General features: G+C 47.4%; 1 protein-coding gene across 1 annotated transcript in view; it reads right to left on the bottom strand.

Annotated features, from left to right (window-relative positions):
- Window positions 1–17,931, bottom strand: part of edar (ectodysplasin A receptor) — a gene marked incomplete at both ends in the record, with an annotated part of 31,953 nt that extends 14,022 nt beyond the window's left edge. Inside the window, 4 exons of the mRNA XM_079531062.1 lie at window positions 487–567; window positions 7,560–7,645; window positions 17,583–17,764; window positions 17,908–17,931. Coding sequence (XP_079387188.1) covers window positions 487–567; window positions 7,560–7,645; window positions 17,583–17,764; window positions 17,908–17,931 — 373 coding nt within the window. The remainder of the gene's footprint in view (window positions 1–486; window positions 568–7,559; window positions 7,646–17,582; window positions 17,765–17,907) is intronic.
- Window positions 17,932–18,206: the final 275 nt, after the last annotated feature.

Below are 18,206 nucleotides of genomic sequence, written 5' to 3'. Positions count from 1 at the left end.
TTGGACCATCAGAGCATGGAGACAGAATGAGTTGGACCATCAGAGCATGGAGACAGAATGAGTTGGACCATCAGAGCATGGAGACAGAATGAGTTGGACCATCTGAGCATGGAGACAGAATGAGTTGGACCGGCGCTTCTCAACCCGGTTCATATCCTACAAGGACCTTTATTAATTTGGCATTTGAGCCGCGGACCGCCATTTGATGACATTTCTCAGACTCAAGATGTCTTTTTGATTCAAAAATAACAATTCTTCTGCATTCTCTAATCGGGTTGACTTTGTGTAAATTAAGTAATGCAGATGTTTAACAATAATTTAACTCTATGAATGTGTGAAATGAAATGGTTGGAGGACAGCCCTTTTCCGTGTGTTTGCGTGCGTGTGTGCGTGCGTGCGTGCGTGTGCGTGCGTGCGTGTGTGCGTGCATTCGTGCGTGCGTGCATTCGTGCGTGTGTGCGTGTGTGCGTGCGTGCGTGCACATACCTTTATGTAGATGGGGGAACACAGTGGTGCTACCGGGGTCACTAACAGCCTTCCCTGAAACCACGACGGCGGTGCGCATGCCTGCAACAAAAAAAAACCATGCATGTCTTTATCAAGAAAAACAAATAAATTGTTGCATCATGAGGCAACCCCATCAAAATGTCCTCCTCGTTCCACTTTAAAGCGCTTCCAACCCTCAACAGCCACCCCCCCCCTCCTCCCCCTCCTCCTCCCCCTCCTCCTCCTCCTTGTTGATCAACTATATCCATTATGTTCCTCCTCTCTGGGTCTTCCTAATGGAGTTGTAAACGGCTGGCAGCCCATAAATCAGCCCACAGCTTTAATCAGTCTATTATTTCACTTGATTGATACTATAGACCTCTTTGGCATGCGGCGTGCTCGTGGCCTCGTCAACGCCGATGCTCTCTCGCACAAAAGACACGCATGCATTGCCAAACGCACGCACGCACAAACACGCACGGCACACACAACCCAGCTCCCTGCGGGCGCAGACCTCAGGACTTCAGCAGGGTGTTTGTTTACTCTGTCTGGTTTCGCGGGATAAAACCAGCCCTGCATCATCATCTGAGATTCCTGTTTAGTTCCAGCTCTTTTTCCACATCTTAATCACGTACGTCTCGCTCGCTCGCTCGCAGGCAGCCATGAAGGCATCAGGCTCTCGTCTCGCACCACAAACACATGCAGGCAAAATAACAGCTAGCGCCCTCAACCCGGAGTCCTGTATAGCAGTGGTTCCCAAACCTTTTCATGTCAAGGACCCCCAAATCAACATTTATTAGGCCACGGACCCCCATTTGAAAACATGCCAGTGACCCCGATAAGGGAGGATTTTTACGTCTCTAGCAGTGATTCCGAAACATTAATTTCATGGACCCCCAGTTTCACATGCATTATGCTACGGACCCCCGATTTAATGGTATTTCTATCTCTGGTACCCCCATTTATAATGTAAAACCACTGTTAATTTAACTCTGAGAGTGTACAAATGGAACCAAATGGACCCATAAGGGTCCATTTGGTTCCTAACTATCTCTAATTGAGCTAGGTACCCCCTGGAACTCCCTTAAGTACCCCTAGGGGTCCCCGGACCCCACTTTGGGAACCCATGCTGTATAGAGCCGATGGTTCCAACAGTCATTAAGACCCGTGAATCCCTTGACTCCTTCAAAACCTCTCAAAGGGCACCTATACGGACGTCTCTCAAAGGGCACCTCTACGGACGTCTCTCAAAGGGCACCTCTACGGACGTCTGCTCTCAAAGGGCACCTATACGGACGTCCCTCTCAAAGGGCACCTCTACGGACGTCTGCTCTCAAAGGGCACCTCTACGGACGTCTGCTCTCAAAGGGCACCTCTACGGACGTCTGCTCTCAAAGGGCACCTATACGGACGTCCCTCTCAAAGGGCACCTCTACGGACGTCTGCTCTCAAAGGGCACCTCTACGGACGTCTGCATGTCTCAAAGGGCACCTATACGGACGTCCCTCTCAAAGGGCACCTCTACGGACGTCTGCTCTCAAAGGGCACCTCTACGGACGTCTGCATGTCTCAAAGGGCACCTATACGGACGTCTGCTCTCAAAGGGCACCTCTACGGACGTCTGCTCTCAAAGGGCACCTCTACGGACGTCTGCTCTCAAAGGGCACCTCTACGGACGTCTGCTCTCAAAGGGCACCTCTACGGACGTCTGCATGTCTCAAAGGGCACCTATACGGACGTCTGCTCTCAAAGGGCACCTCTACGGACGTCTGCTCTCAAAGGGCACCTCTACGGACGTCTGCATGTCTCAAAGGGCACCTCTACGGACGTCTGCATGTCTCAAAGGGCACCTCTACGGACGTCTGCTCTCAAAGGGCACCTCTACGGACGTCTGCTCTCAAAGGGCACCTCTACGGACGTCTGCATGTCTCAAAGGGCACCTCTACGGACGTCTGCTCTCAAAGGGCACCTATAGGACGTCTGCATGTCTCAAAGGGCACCTCTACGGACGTCTGCTCTCAAAGGGCACCTCTACGGACGTCTGCATGTCTCAAAGGGCACCTCTACGGACGTCTGCATGCGCATGCAATTGGAAACTGCAGGCCCCCGTCAATAAACTCTGAGTCCCCTACCCCCCCGAACAACCCCCCCCCCCATACTGTATATTTGTTTTTCCCCTTTTGACTTTCTGTATAATGTTGATTTCCTGTTTTTTTTATCGAAGTGTATATTTGTAAGTCTCTAACTGCTCTGATGAATTGAAAACGGTGGACCCTGTTGTAAACAAGTGTAATGCTTAATCACGGTGTTGTCGTCCACCGCAACAGTTTTTGGAAGGACTTTGGTTTGAAATGTACCCGTTCTGCATACTGTGAAATAAAAATGTCAATCAATCAATCATTCCACTAGGCCATGTTTTTCCCCCAATCTAAACAGTCCAAACAAAGTGGACTGGCAGCGGAGGAGCGGAGGCCAAGACAAAACACAACAAACCAATGAGGTGTCTGGGGCCTCACTCAGACCTTCACAACAGATTGTTGTATAGCTGATGCATGAGACTTGTTGACTGTTGCAAGCTCGCAATTCATTTCCAATAAATTTCCACATGGTTTGACATCTTTGTTGTATGAGGGGGAGGGGGGGCAGTCGAAACACAGCCGAAAGCCGTACAACAAAAATGTTGTGTCAAACCATGCGACTTCCATTGGAAATGCATTGGGGCGGCCATGACACTTACCCTTTGTTTACATCTAGCATCCAACAATGTTGTATGCTAGATGTGAAGGTGTGAGTGAGGCCTGGGTCTTGATAACGTTGTAAACAAGTCAACCCAAACCCTATAGCTTTGTCTAATTGTGTTTGTGAGCCGTGGTGAGCTCAAATATGCACTCCACACCACCATTCTCCACACCATAGTGAGTAAAACTAGCGGAATCCAATCCATCCATCTTCAACCGCTTATCCGTAGTCGGGTCACGGGGGCAACAGCTCCACCAGAGAGCTCCGGACCCGTGTGAAGTGAGGGGCGGCTCTTATCATCGTACATCATCATGATGTCAGACACTATGACGTACAATTCTCGGGAATTTTAACGTTCGTGTAGGACAAAAATCACACCCATGTGAAGTGAGGGGTGCTTTACCAACCCTTATCATCTTACATCATCACGATATCATAACATAACATCATATGTCGATTTGCTCAGTGACAGACAAGACAAACATTAAACTCTGTTCATTGTTAATGGCATTTAATGTTTGTGTAACATGAAAATCTATCACTTAATAGCTGAATATAGGAGGGGCTAGCCTAGCGCCCCTCAAAAGACAAGCCCAAAGTCGCTTATAATAAGCAGACATGCATGGCAACACTGTCGGGGACACACCAGCGTCGTTAGCAGCAGGTGTTGGCTTCCAATGGTGTGTGTGTGTGTGCGTGTGTGTGTGTGTGCGTGCGTGCGTGCGTGCGTGCGTGCGTGCGTGCGTGCGTGTGTGTGTGTGTGTGTGTGTGTGTGTGTGTGTGTGTGTGTGTGTTTTTGTGTGTGTGTGCGTGTGTGCGTGCGTGCGTGTGCGTGTGTGCGTGCGTGGTGCGTGCGTGTGTGGTTGAGGAAATTGGGCTATGCCTACAGGACCGTAGCAGAGTAGGCTACACACGTGTGCCTGCCAAAGAGTAGCATCGGCGGCAAGCGCTAACACGCTAATCATCTTTCCCATCCATATATATACCCAGTGAAGTTTTAATTATCGCACACGCACTGATCCGCGGGGAGCGAGCCGGGAGCCGCGGGGAGCGAGCCGGGAGCCGGGGATAATTTCCACGTTACGTGGCGAGTGTCAGCCTGCCTTTCAACCCAGAGACAGTAACTCACTGCTCACAGCTACATTTTTTTGGTCACACTGTTTTCAAGGGTTTTTTTTTCTTTCCTTTTTTCTATTCTTTTCTTTTCTCCATTCATTTTATTTTATTTATGCACTTTTTTTTAATTAGTTCATTAAAATGTATGCCTTCGAAGAGACAGTGAGTGAGACGGGGAGAGAGAGAGAGAGAGAGAGGGAGAGCGAGAGGTGTCTGACTGCATATTCTCTCTCTCTCTCTCTCTCTCTCTTTCTCTCTCTCTCTCTTTCTCTCTCTGTCTCTCTCTCTCTCTTTCTCTCTCTCTCTCTGTCTCTCTCTCTCCCTCTCTCTCTCTCTCTCTCTCTCTCTCTTTCTCTCTCTCTCTCTCTGTCTCTCTCTCTCTCTCTCTCTCTGTCTCTCTCTATGTCTCTCTCCCCTGTCCTCCACCCTTATTCAATCACTCATTCCTATGCCTGGCAAAAACAATTAAAGCCCTGTTGAAAAGTCAGTGTTTGTTCATGTGTATAGCGCACGCACGCACGCACGCACGCACACACACACACACACACACACACACACACACACACACACACACACACACACACACACTCCTCCCCCTCCCTCCCTCCCGTCACTGCAGCCCGGGCTGTGTTTTGGGTTTTTTTTTCTTTTCTTATTTCCAAACACATTCATTAAATATGACACAATAACAATGCCATACGTTTCCGGGCCCTTCCAATAACAATCGGTACAGGGAGGAGCAACTCACAGTGACAATAGAGCCATGGAACCGTTCCCACGGGGGGGGGGGGTCTATTTAACCACTTAAAGACGGAATACCACTCATTTTCGACATTGAACCATGTCTTTAATATACCTTAGAGTTGTTGTGTGGAAAAGCTGTGAGTTCAGCCTATAGAACTGCAGGTCTAGAACTGGAGGTCATGTGACCAGTGACATCACAACGGTGTACTTTTTGGCCTGGCAGGAATACATCTTCGTGATGTCACTGATCACATGATCGCCTCGGAAACCCAGACGTTTTTATTTCCAGGGAGAAAAAAAAAAGTCTGGGACCGAGACCAACTTCAATTCGGCATAGAGTAGACCGTCGATCACTCTCTGCTGATTTCTGATCGTCTGCACCTTTGTTAAATTGACGCACACACATACACGCACACACACTCCTCTCTCTCTCTGTCGCTCCTGATGGGGTGACGGGGACGGGGGGTAGGGGGTGGGGGACGGGGGGAGGGGTTGACTCACTCACACAGCGCCTTTGAGTAAGACATCGCTTTATTAATGTTTTTGATGGTATGAAAGGGTCTTTGCTGTGGGTGTCTCATATAGACATATATCATCATCATCATATCATATCATCATACTATATCATCATACTATAATTACCAAATGTCTGAATGTGTGTCAGAAACACTTCCGTCGCTCCTCACTGTCACCAATCACTCCCACTTTTCACACAGGCATTGACCATAATAATATGGAGGTCTTAATGAAGCCCTTTTTTTCAATTTGACACATTAATGATTAATAATGAATTTATTAGTGAATTAAAAATGCGAAAACGCACCCAGGGCACAGTACCCGCGCACGGCCACAAGGCGGCAAGTATTTCACAACGGGTAAGGGCTAGTGGGATATAAATGAACAATGGAAACTTATACACGATACTCTTATTTTTGGCTCTTGTGTTACAATTGTTTCATCCCCTTGATGGTGAGGGATAACGTGGGGGGGAAAATGCTTCTTCGTGAGCCTCTGGTATTATCGTTACACTCGAGACGTGGCAGCAGTTCACCCTTTGTCAAGTCGTGGTTCTGCCTCTCTTCACACCCGCTTCGTGGTTGGACAAAAATCCTTTCTCTCCATCCACTTTGAAATGACGTGTTTTTCAGTTGCTTGGTGTCGGTAAAACCCCCTCGAAACGACAGGTGGCCCAGGAAATAATTCCCCAATTAATTTTCCCCAGACGTTTCAAAAAGTATTTATTTAAAGACGTTTACGCCGCGGACAAATAAGCCAACTCGTATAAATAAACACAATGTTTTGGGCCGATCAAATAATTAGTAAGAAGAAAAACAAAACAAAAAGTGTTTTTTTTTCTTCTTGCTAATTATTTGATCGGCCCAAAACATTGTGTTTAATTGTCATGATTTGTCACAACAAGAGTTGGCTTTGTTCGCGGCGTAAACGTCTTTAAATAAATGTTTTTTGAAATGAGGAAAATGAACGGGGCATTTTTTTCCGGGTCTGGAAAGGGGACGGGACTGCGGCGCTCTATAGCGCCTTTATCCAATGCGCTTTACATAGATTGTGCATCAATTCACCCATTCACACACACATTCACACACCGATGGCGGCAGAAACCATGCAAGGCACCAACCAGCACATCACGGGAGAGCAGTGGAGGGAGGGGGTGAATGTGGTCCACTGTGTTATCCATCATACAGGCTTGGAAAGGAAGCGAGACATGGATGGAATGGAGGATATGGAGGAGGATATGGAGGATATGGAGGATATGGAGGAGGATATGGAGGATATGGAGGAGGATATGGAGGATATGGAGGAGGATATGGAGGATATGGAGGAGGATATGGAGGAGGATATGGAGGATATGGAGGAGGATATGGAGGATATGGAGGATATGGAGGAGGATATGGAGGATATGGAGGATATGGAGGAGGATATGGAGGATATGGAGGATATGGAGGAGGATATGGAGGATATGGAGGAGGATATGGAGGATATGGAGGAGGATATGGAGGAGGATATGGAGGATATGGAGGAGGATATGGAGGATATGGAGGATATGGAGGAGGATATGGAGGATATGGAGGATATGGAGGAGGATATGGAGGATATGGAGGAGGATATGGAGGATATGGAGGAGGATATGGAGGATATGGAGGATATGGAGGAGGATATGGAGGATATGGAGGATATGGAGGAGGATATGGAGGATATGGAGGAGGATATGGAGGATATGGAGGAGGATATGGAGGATATGGAGGATATGGAGGAGGATATGGAGGATATGGAGGAGGATATGGAGGATATGGAGGAGGATATGGAGGAGGATATGGAGGATATGGAGGAGGATATGGAGGAGGATATGGAGGATATGGAGGAGGATATGGAGGATATGGAGGATATGGAGGAGGATATGGAGGATATGGAGGATATGGAGCTACTGTAGGAGGAAAGAAAGTTCTGTTCCTTACATTCCTTGGTGTTGCGCGGTGCGTTCTGACAGGAGTGGCACACCTTCCCGTAGAGGTTCCTGGGTCGGTTCTCCAGAATGTAATACCTGAGGAGACACAACAGGTTAATTTAAGACCTGAGGAGACACAACGTTCTGTTCATTTAATACCTGAGGAGACACAACGTTCTGTTCATTTAAGACCTGAGGAGACACAACGGGTTCATTTAATACCTGAGGAGACACAACGTTCTGTTCATTTAATACCTGAGGAGACACAACGTTCTGTTCATTTAACAGAATGTAATACCTGAGGAGACACAACGCCGTGTTCATTTAACAGCGCTATAGAATAGTAAAATACACATTTCACCCCCAAAAGAAGAATACATAAATGAAAGTCTGCCACTGGCTTTCTTTCAAGTTCAAATGGACTGACCGCGATCTCTTTCTATTCTCATTATCTCGCTTTGAACTGCGTCGGAAGATTTAACCTCCCGCAGGCCTGTTCTGAAGTAGCCTTTAATGGATCTCAGATGACTTCACACTCCTCCGTGGTATTCTGTGGTCTTTCCCCCCCCCAAACCCACCGGGGACCCATTAAGCCACACCTGCACAGCCCCCTAAACCTGACTCCTGACCCCCGTGCACTCTCTCCCTCCCAGCCACACCTGCACTCGTCAACCCATTAAAAAAAGCGGAGATGAGGAACAAAACAATACAGATGGTGAAATGGTCAAAAAAAGGAGATAGAAGCATTTTCCCACCGTGTCTTGCTGTCCACATAGAAGGATGTGCTTTGTGTGTCACAGGAGTTCATCTTGCAATTGTACCTCCACCATGTTGGATGCTTTTTAAATATTTATATATTGAAATATAAAATATACCAGTAAGACGCCCTAAAGAGGGCCCTAAAGGGTGAGGTCACGCTGAAACTACAGGTCTGGGAATGCCCATTATATGGACCGGCTAGGCCAGGCGGGGCCTCGGGCCAGCCCAGGTAGGGCCCAGGCAGTGCCGTCGCTACCTATACGCGCAATACACACTGCGAGTAGGGCAACACGCCGAGGGAGGGGGGCAACACGCCGAGGGAGGGGGGCAACACGCCGAGGGAGGGGGGCAACACGCCGAGGGAGGGGGGCAACACGCCGAGGGAGGGGGGCAACACGCCGAGGGAGGGGGGCAACACGCCGAGGGAGGGGGGCAACACGCCGAGGGAGGGGGGCAACACGCCGAGGGAGGGGGGCAACACGCCGAGGGAGGGGGGCAACACGCCGAGGGAGGGGGGCAACACGCCGAGGGAGGGGGGCAACACGCCGAGGGAGGGGGGCAACACGCCGAGGGAGGGGGGCAACACGCCGAGGGAGGGGGGCAACACGCCGAGGGAGGGGGGGCAACACGCCGAGGGAGGGGGGCAACACGCCGAGGGAGGGGGGCAACACGCCGAGGGAGGGGGGCAACACGCCGAGGGAGGGGGGGCAACACGCCGAGGGAGGGGGGCAACACGCCGAGGGAGGGGGGCAACACGCCGAGGGAGGGGGGGCAACACGCCGAGGGAGGGGGGCAACACGCCGAGGGAGGGGGGCAACACGCCGAGGGAGGGGGGCAACACGCCGAGGGAGGGGGGCAACAATACGCACTGCGAGTAATAACGAGCGGCCGTGTGTGCGTCCTCTCCTCGCAAACAGGGAAAATAGCCAATCTGAATGAAGGCCGGGCCTTAATCTTCGGCCTGTTGAGAACTCTATTTTTTGAGCTTGTATAGATGGCGTTTTGAGCTTGTAGCTGTTTTTTTGCTACTAGTAATATGCAATGTGACCCGTCTGGAATGAGTGTGTAAATATAGTGGCCACTCTCCATTGTCCAAGTTGCACCAGCCCTGCTGTAGATAATCACATGCTGGCCACATGGAGCCCAACACCCCCACGGTGGAGTCGGTCAGTCACTGATCCACTACCTTGTTGTGGATCCCCCAGATTCATCAAAGTGAGTTTTATAGTTTACCTTTTCCTTGAGTCATGTGAAAGTGAACACAGTCCTGTTGCCGGCAGGTATTTTTGCAAAAGCTTTGCGTATATACACTTCTTCCTCGTGTGCCAGACGCACGCACGCGCGCACGCACGCACGCACGCACGCACGCACTCACACAGTACCACCATGGGACATGAAGAATGAATTTGGCCTCAACAGGAAGCAGGTGAGGTGAAAAGTTTGACTCACTGAATATAAACTTAATTGACGTCCTGAGGGGACAAACAAACCCTGGCGAGGTACAGTTCTAGCTTAGAGCCAAGGCGTCTGCAAGAAGACCAGGGTTGGGCAACTTACCCAAAACAATATACAGAAATTGATGGGCCCAATAAACCACTTGGTTACCGTAATGGAATAATCGACAAGCAGGGCGTTTTGTATATAATTTCTAATTACTTTTCTTCAACAAATCAACACGAAGACCTTGTAAGTATAATCGTCTAAATTGTTTAATTCTGATTAACCATTTATATGTTGAACAATAGATTTTAGAATTTCCATAAATAAATACAAAAACACGTTGCGAGCTTGTAGATTAAAAAATGTATGAATATATTGTTCATTAATCACAATTGTAGAAAAGAGTCAGACTCATCCTAGTGAGCAGCAACAACCCTCCCCCTGGCCTATTCCATGTGGACCCACCCACCTCACGGGAGTGACTCCCTCTCAATCAGTAATCTCACCTGCTCTCACTCACACCTCAATCAGTGGCCAGCTATATATACTGCCTGTCCATGTAGTCATTGTTTGTCAGCAGCAGTAACAACTCCACCACCTGAGAGCCCTCGATCTGTCCTGGAGCCTCAGGCCTTGGTTAGGCGTCACTGAAGTGAGTTCAGTTTGTTCATGATTTGTATATTGCATTTTATTGGTTATTTGTGATAAATGTAATCCTGAAACTGTAGAGAATGTGTGTAATGCGCAGTGCACATATAGTATTCTTTGAAATGCAGTACATCAGTAACTTAATAACTTATATTAGATAATATTGAATGTTTATTTCCCATGTTTGTGTACTCCTAATATGTAGTGGTAGGCCTACCCATCCCCCCCTTGAGTCTTATTATTGTCTTAGGTACCTAATTGTCTGTCTATCGTTATATGCACTATTGAATTGTATGATAATGATGTTTCTCTTGTCTTTTTAGTAAAAACCATAACCGTGATGCCTCACCACCTCCTGCTCAACCCTAAATGCTTGTGTGTGCAACGGAAAATAAAGGCTTAAACGTAACTCTCCTTGTCTGTATATTCTGACCCATGTACCATGGTGATGTAATAGTCCATGAGCCAGTCTGTATATTCTGACCCATGTACCATGGTGATGTAATAGTCCATGAGCCAGTCTGTATATTCTGACTGATGTACCATGGTGATGTAATAGTCCATAAGCCAGTCTGTATATTCTGACCCATGTACCATGGTGATGTAATAGTCCATGAGCCAGTCTGTATATTCTGACCCATGTACCATGGTGATGTAATAGTCCATGAGCCAGTCTGTATATTCTGACCCATGTACCCTGGTGATGTAATAGTCCATGAGCCAGTCTGTATTCTGACTGATGTACCATGGTGATGTAATAGTCCATGAGCCAGTCTGTATTCTGACCGATGTACCATGGTGATGTAATAGTCCATGGGCCAGTCTGTATATTCTGACTGATGTACCATGGTGATGTAATAGTCCATGAGCCAGTCGTTATATTCTGACCCATGTACCATGGTGATGTAATAGTCCATGAGCCAGTCTGTATATTGTGACCGATGTACCCTGGTGATGTAATAGTCCATGAGCCAGTCTGTATATTCTGACTGATGTACCATGGTGATGTAATAGTCCATGAGCCAGGCTGTATATTCTGATTGATGTACCATGGTGATGTAATAGTCCATGAGCCAGTCTGTATATTATGATCGATGTACCATGGTGATGTAATAGTCCATGAGCCAGTCTCAATCTAAACCTACCCTACAATAAGCGAGGCCAAAAGTTTGAAATAATCATGATTGATTTGAAGTCATATAGTCTGATGTGTTTCTGAGTTGAGTTAAAATGGCTTTAACCCATTCTGGACGGGAACCCCTTTTGGTGTTTAAAGCATTATGTTATACTTATCTACAAGCTTGTAGACGCCTTGTAAAGAAAGTAACTGTAGGCCTCTTTCAAATGAAAGTCCATCCCTACTGTGAAGGTATGCACTTTTGTTCATTGTTTTCCAAGTCTATAATCCACAGTGTACAATCATTTGTATTGCTCTTTTTTTATGAGGTGATTGAAGGTTGAGCAACAAAGTTGTTTAACAAAACGTAATTAACCACTTCAAGCCTACAGTAGCAATCCCTATCCTGGAGTAAACGTCCAATGAAAATAGTCAAATCTTCAAGCACATGTACGCATCGGGTTGAGCCACGGTATATATGTTCACATGTACAAATCGGGTTGAGCCACGGTAGATCTGTTCACATGTACGCATCGGGTTGAGCCACGGTAGATCTGTTCAGAGGTACGCATCGGTACGCAAACACTTTTTGTTGTTTTTCTTCTTTGTAATTATTTGTTTGGTCCAAAATATTGTGTTTGTTATGATTTGTCACGACTCGAGTTGGCTTCGTACGACGCTTAAAAGGTCTTTAAATACTTTTTGAAATGTCTGAGGGAAAAATGCATTGGGAATCATTTCCTGGGCCTGGTGTCGTCATGAAAGGGGGCGGGACTGCGACGCTCTATAGAGGGGGAAAAAAGAGAGGACCTAAATAGGCAGATACCAGTCCAATAAGTATTCGTCTAGGGTTAGGGTTAAGTATAGAGGGTTTAAGTTAACCTGACTGCCAGATGGGGGCAGTATTGAGTTCACCAGTTCCCTCCTCCTACCTGCATCTGGGCTCTCTCAAGCAGAAACGATGAACCCGGAAGCAGCGAGACAACAATCTGATATCTCCATAATAATTTGGAGTTGTAGTCCTGTTAGGTTGTGTTTACATTTGTGCTGTGGCACAGCTTCAATATGTCATCAGTCTCGCGTTGGATCCCGCCTCTAGCGGTCGCATACGGCTGCATGTCGCTCCTCTAGCGGTCGCATACGGCTGCATGTCGCTCCTCTAGCGGTCGCATACGGCTGCATGTCGCTCCTCTAGCGGTCGCATACGGCTGCATGTCGCTCCTCTAGCGGTCGCATACGGCTGCATGTCGCTCCTCTAGCGGTCGCATACGGCCGCATGTCGCTCCTCTAGCGGTCGCATACGGCTGCATGTCGCTCCTCTAGCGGTCGCATACGGCTGCATGTCGCTCCTCTAGCGGTCGCATACGGCCACATATCGCTCCGGTCTGATTTGGACCGGAGTACATCGTCTCTGCCTGAGAGACACCAGACTCTGCCTTCTGGCAGAATGCAAATGTTGTCCAGCAGGGGGAGCGGTTTTACCAGGCTAGGTTTAAGTAGCCTAGTTAACCCATTTTGGGGCGGGAACCCCTTTTGGTGTTAGCATTATGTTATGCTTTAGCTATTGAAAATTAGCAGATCTACAAGCTTGTAGGTCTGCTATTTTTGAAAGATCAAAGAACGACTGACATAGAAACATAGCTTTTTCAACTGTCAGGATGTAGAAGACATTTTTAGAATCTGATCTCAGGTCAAAATGGTTTAAGTAGCCTAGTTAATGTTGATGATAGAGTAAGACTTCTTGCCAGGCGGGGCAACTGCTTATTGAGTGTGAAAGCATTAGGCTCAAATCAGCAGATAAACATGTCCATGGATGCTAGCATGCCATAACATGTCACTGGCGCACAGAGCTCCTGTTGCTCATCATACATTATGTAGCACGTTCCAGCACCTAGCTACTTCAACCCATAGAGCTATAAACGATAGAGACCGAACCGGAGTGCTAGCCCCGCCCCCAAGCTATTCATTTCAGTGGAAGTTGCTCAGTGGTGGAAGTATAATTATTATGGCTCAAGCGAGCGGAAGTTTAGCCTAGCCTTTAGCCCCGGAGCTCTAAGCAAGCTTGTGGGCTTGTAGATCGATATTTTTTTACAAAGAAATTAGGTGTACAGTATACGGGGGAAAAGCTTTTTTTCTTTTTCTTTTTTCTCTCCTAAGGAATAGAGTGTTTACGTGGTTGTAGACGCCAGATGAGAGAGGCGGCGCAGCAGGAGAGTATCAGAGGACTTCTTCCAGGCCTGTTCCGTTGTGCGTGGAGCATGTATGGACCTCCCAGTACACACGCACGCCGCACGTACACGCATGCTCCACGAGCATGTATGGACCTCCCAGTACACACGCACGCCACACGTACATGCATGCTCCACGAGCATGTATGGACCTCCCAGTGTAGCAGTGCAGGCTCAGAACACGCGCACGCCACACGTATATGCATGTTCAACGAGCGCAGCGCCCATGGCATCTTTCCCATAACGATATCAAAGCGATCCACAGCAAAAGCAACCCGCGATATATAGGGAGTCCTGCCAGCCAACACAATGGGGGGGGGGTATAGCCTGCAGGAAGGACTGAACAAGGACAATGACATGAAGACGATGAAGGAGAAGGTGGCTTATATGAGCCACTGTATCCACATTTTCGTCCTGGGCATGACGTTAAAGGAGCATTCAGTGATTTGGGTGATTTGGAAAACCACCCAGTCCGCCCCGGTAACAAAATGTGCACATGCACGCTCTACAGTGGGGGGAAGTGCAACAGGCCAACAGCATGTGCACCAAGGCCCGCCCCCACTCGATAATGATTGGAGGAAGGCCCCTCTCATCCTGATTGGATGAAGGTTTTGCCACCCGCCACCAAAACTGAAACTAGGGTTTTTTGACCCCAGGGGCTCACTGGGGACAGGGAGGATTTCCTTATATGGTCAGCACACTCTATAGTAGGGAGGATTATCCAGAAAAAAAGAAAAAATAAGTGATATTTGAATAAGGTCAAATCACTGAATATACCTTTAAACTGTTCCCGTTCGAGAGGACCGGCGACCCTCGAATGTAAACAGCCATGAAAGGAACCTGTGGATCATTAACTAGGTATCCACACCTCCATTTGAAACGCCATGGCCTGGAGCAGTGGTTCTCACAATGGTTCATGTCAAAGACCCCCAAATTAATACTTATTTGCCCGCAGACCCCCATTTGACAATATGCCAAGGACCCCCATAAGGGAAGATTTTAGTGGTTGTTCGATACAGATTATTTACATTGCAAAACGATACGATACAAAGTCAAACGATATGATATTTTGCTGTTTACAGTCCCACAGACCCACTTGGGTCCCACATAAAATTGCCTAGTTGGGGCCCACCTAGGGCCCAGGTAGCACCCACTTAAAACCCACATGGGCAACCCAGGTGAGAACCATCTGGTGCCCGCTGACATTTCTATATGGGTCCCATATGGTTATCCCACCTGGCTCCCACATAGGTAGCCCACCTCTAAACCACATGGGACCCACGTTGGCGTGCTGGCTGGGTACTATATACTACATTTTCTAAATTAAAATCGATATGTCGATACAGTTACTATATCGCTACACCCCTAGTTGTCATAGAGGAGCACGTGTGCGGGGGAAAGAAATCAGACTTTAATGTCCTACGAGAGTCAATTAGTGGCGCGGCACCAGCCCGTCCACACTGACTGCAAGAGAACAGGAGGATTAGGAGGATTTGGAAATGAAATACGACCAGCGTGAAGTGATGGTTAGTGTCATTTCCTTTACGCTAAGCCTCTCTCAACAACTCTCTCACTGAAGGAAGTGTCAAAGCAGCCTAATTAAGATCCTGCTTAAAAAAATAACAATAAAAATACGGACATGAAGAGTTGTTTGGGAACGACCGACTTTGCTTTAGGGAGGGGGGGGGGGGGGGGGGGTGATTGAAGAGCGGGGGGGGGGGGCGCCACAACATGGGGCAAGACCCCATCAATCACCCAATAAAGGAAGGGGGGAGCGGGGTGGGTGGGTGATGTGTGTGTGTGTGTGTGTGTGTGTGTGTGTGTGTGTGTGTGTGTGTGTGTGTGTGTGTGTGTGTGTGTGTGTGTGTGTGTGTGTGTGTGTGTGGGGAGCGGGGGGGAGGATGGAAAATGTGGGGAGGAAGATGAATGGGAAGAGGAGAGAGGAGAAAAGAGAGGGTCTGGTAACATTTTAATGTCCTTTATTGACTCCATGTTCTGGTGACAGTCATGCCATTCCTAATGGCAGCTGTGCAACTGTTGTGGATGGAACGGCCAATGCACGGATGTGCGTGTGTGACTGTGCGTGTGTGTGCCTGTGCGTGTGTGTGTGTGTGTGTGCCTGTGCGTGTGTTTGCTCGTGCACGCTTTGCATGTGTGCATGCGTGCGTGTGGTGAATAGGATTTGAAAACAGGGTGGTCCGGTCGTGTAGTTTCACTTTGAAGCGTGTGTGTGTGTGTGTGTGTGTGTGTGTATATATACATATATATATATACCGTTAACATTTTCATAATATAGCAAAATTTGAGTGTTAACGCATGTGACTAATTCAAAACATTTTTAGCAATTAATGTTAATGTTGCAATTAACATTAATGACATCATTGTGGGTTTCATTTTTTTAAGTGTAACGACTTGACGCGTTATGCATTCTTGTGGCGTGACCACCAACCAACCGTGAGTTTCTCCTCCTATGAACGACCGACGTGTGACACAAACACGCACACACACACACACACACACACGCACACACACACACACACACACACACACACACACACACACACACACACACACACACACACACACACAAACACGCACACACAAAAACTTGAATAGTTTCCATTTAGTTTTAGTCACATTTCAGTCACCTGGAATGTTTTAGTGTTAGTCTATAGTTTTAGTCGACTAAATGTCATAAGATTTTACTTATGATGCCGTCATAATGACTGTTTTTACACTTGCTGAAAATAGCTGATCTACAAGCGATCAGCTACACGATCTACAAGCTCACAACGCGTCGCGCTGCGACGTGTTGTGAGCTTGTAGATCTGCTACAGATCTGCCACAGAAGTGAACCTTTCAAGCCTGTTTTCTCAACTCGCTGTGTTCTGCAAGACATTATACTCTATAAGCCATATCTCCAAAACTGGTGGGTCAAACTGAACAACCAATATGTCAATTTGAAGCTATGATGAAAAAAAACATTTGTAATTGCCTGGTCTAGTTTTCTTAGTTCTATGTTTCTGTTTGCTCCAGCTGCATCTCATTAGTAATCACCCCTCATGTGTAGCAGTCCTGTGCCCTGTTGGCCTGTTTGTTGAGTCACTTGGCTTAGTGTCACCAAGTCTGTTTAATCCATTTTGGCCTGACCTCGAAATTTAAAACATTTCTTCTAAATCCTCCAGTTTTCTGAAATAAATATTTTCACGATTTTTCAAAAATAGCAGACCTACAAGCTCGTGGACGTGCATTTATATATATATAGATACAGTTGAACTTCACTTCACAAATTGGGTGCCCTTGCCAATAGAGCGTCGCAGTCCCGCCCCCTTTCATGACGACGCCAGGCCCAGGAAATAATTCCCAATGCATTTTTTCCCATGGACATTTCAAAAAGTATTTATTTAAAGACCTTTTAAGTGGTCAAAGCCAACTCGAGTCGTGACAAATCATGACAACAAACACAACATTTTGGGCCGAACAAAATAATTACAAAGAAGAAAAACAAGAAAAAAAGTGTTGTAACTTGCCGTTTTCTTCTTCTTTCTAATTATTTGTTTGGCCCAAAAAATTGTGTTTGTTGTCATGATTTGTCACAACTCGAGTTGGCTTTGTACAAGGCTTAGAAGGTCTTTAAATAAATACTTTTTGAAATGTCTATGAGGAAAATGAACGGGGAATCATTTCCTGGGCCCTGGTAGGGGCGGGACTGGGCCCTGGTAGGGGGCGGGACTGGGCCCTGGTAGGGGGCGGGACTGGGCCCTGGTAGGGGGCGGGACTGGGCCCTGGTAGGGGGCGCTCTATACAGTGAAGTGAACTATAGTGGATGTGCTTCTCTTACCCCGGCAGGCAGGGGCCACACTCCGCATCGCTGTCGGGCGTTCCCTGCGAGAGCACGGTCGCCCGGTAGAGGGCGTCGCAGTCTTTGTGGCGTCTGCAGATCTCGTACTTTCCCTTGGAGTACTTCCCTTGCGGACACGGCACGCAGGCGAAGTCCTCGTCCTTCACGCCGTAGCCACACGACTGCACAGAGAGACAGACACATTACAGTTCACAGTACAGTTCACAGTACAGTACAGTACAGTACAGTACAGTACAGTACAGTACAGTACAGTACAGTACAGTACAGTACAGTACAGTACAGTACAGTACAGTACAGTACAGACACAGTTCACTCCGTAGCCACACGACTGCACAGAGAGACAGACACATATACATATATACACAATACGACTGCACAGAGAGACAGACACATATATACACAAGTACACAGTACAAATACACATATATACATGACTGCACAGAGAGACAGACACATATACATATATACACAAGTACACAGTACAAGTACACATATATACATAAGTACACAGTTCAAATCTTCTGTTTGTACAACAGAACATTCTACAAATGTCTTCTAAATCTTCTAAATCTTCTAAATCATTTGACAGTTTGATGAAAAACC

Source organism: Electrona antarctica (assembly GCF_951216825.1).
Source record: "Electrona antarctica genome assembly, contig: scaffold_80, whole genome shotgun sequence".
Lineage (NCBI taxonomy): Eukaryota > Metazoa > Chordata > Actinopteri > Myctophiformes > Myctophidae > Electrona > Electrona antarctica.
The sequence above is the reverse complement of the archived record's forward strand: the minus strand, read 5'-3'. Positions and strand labels throughout refer to the sequence as shown.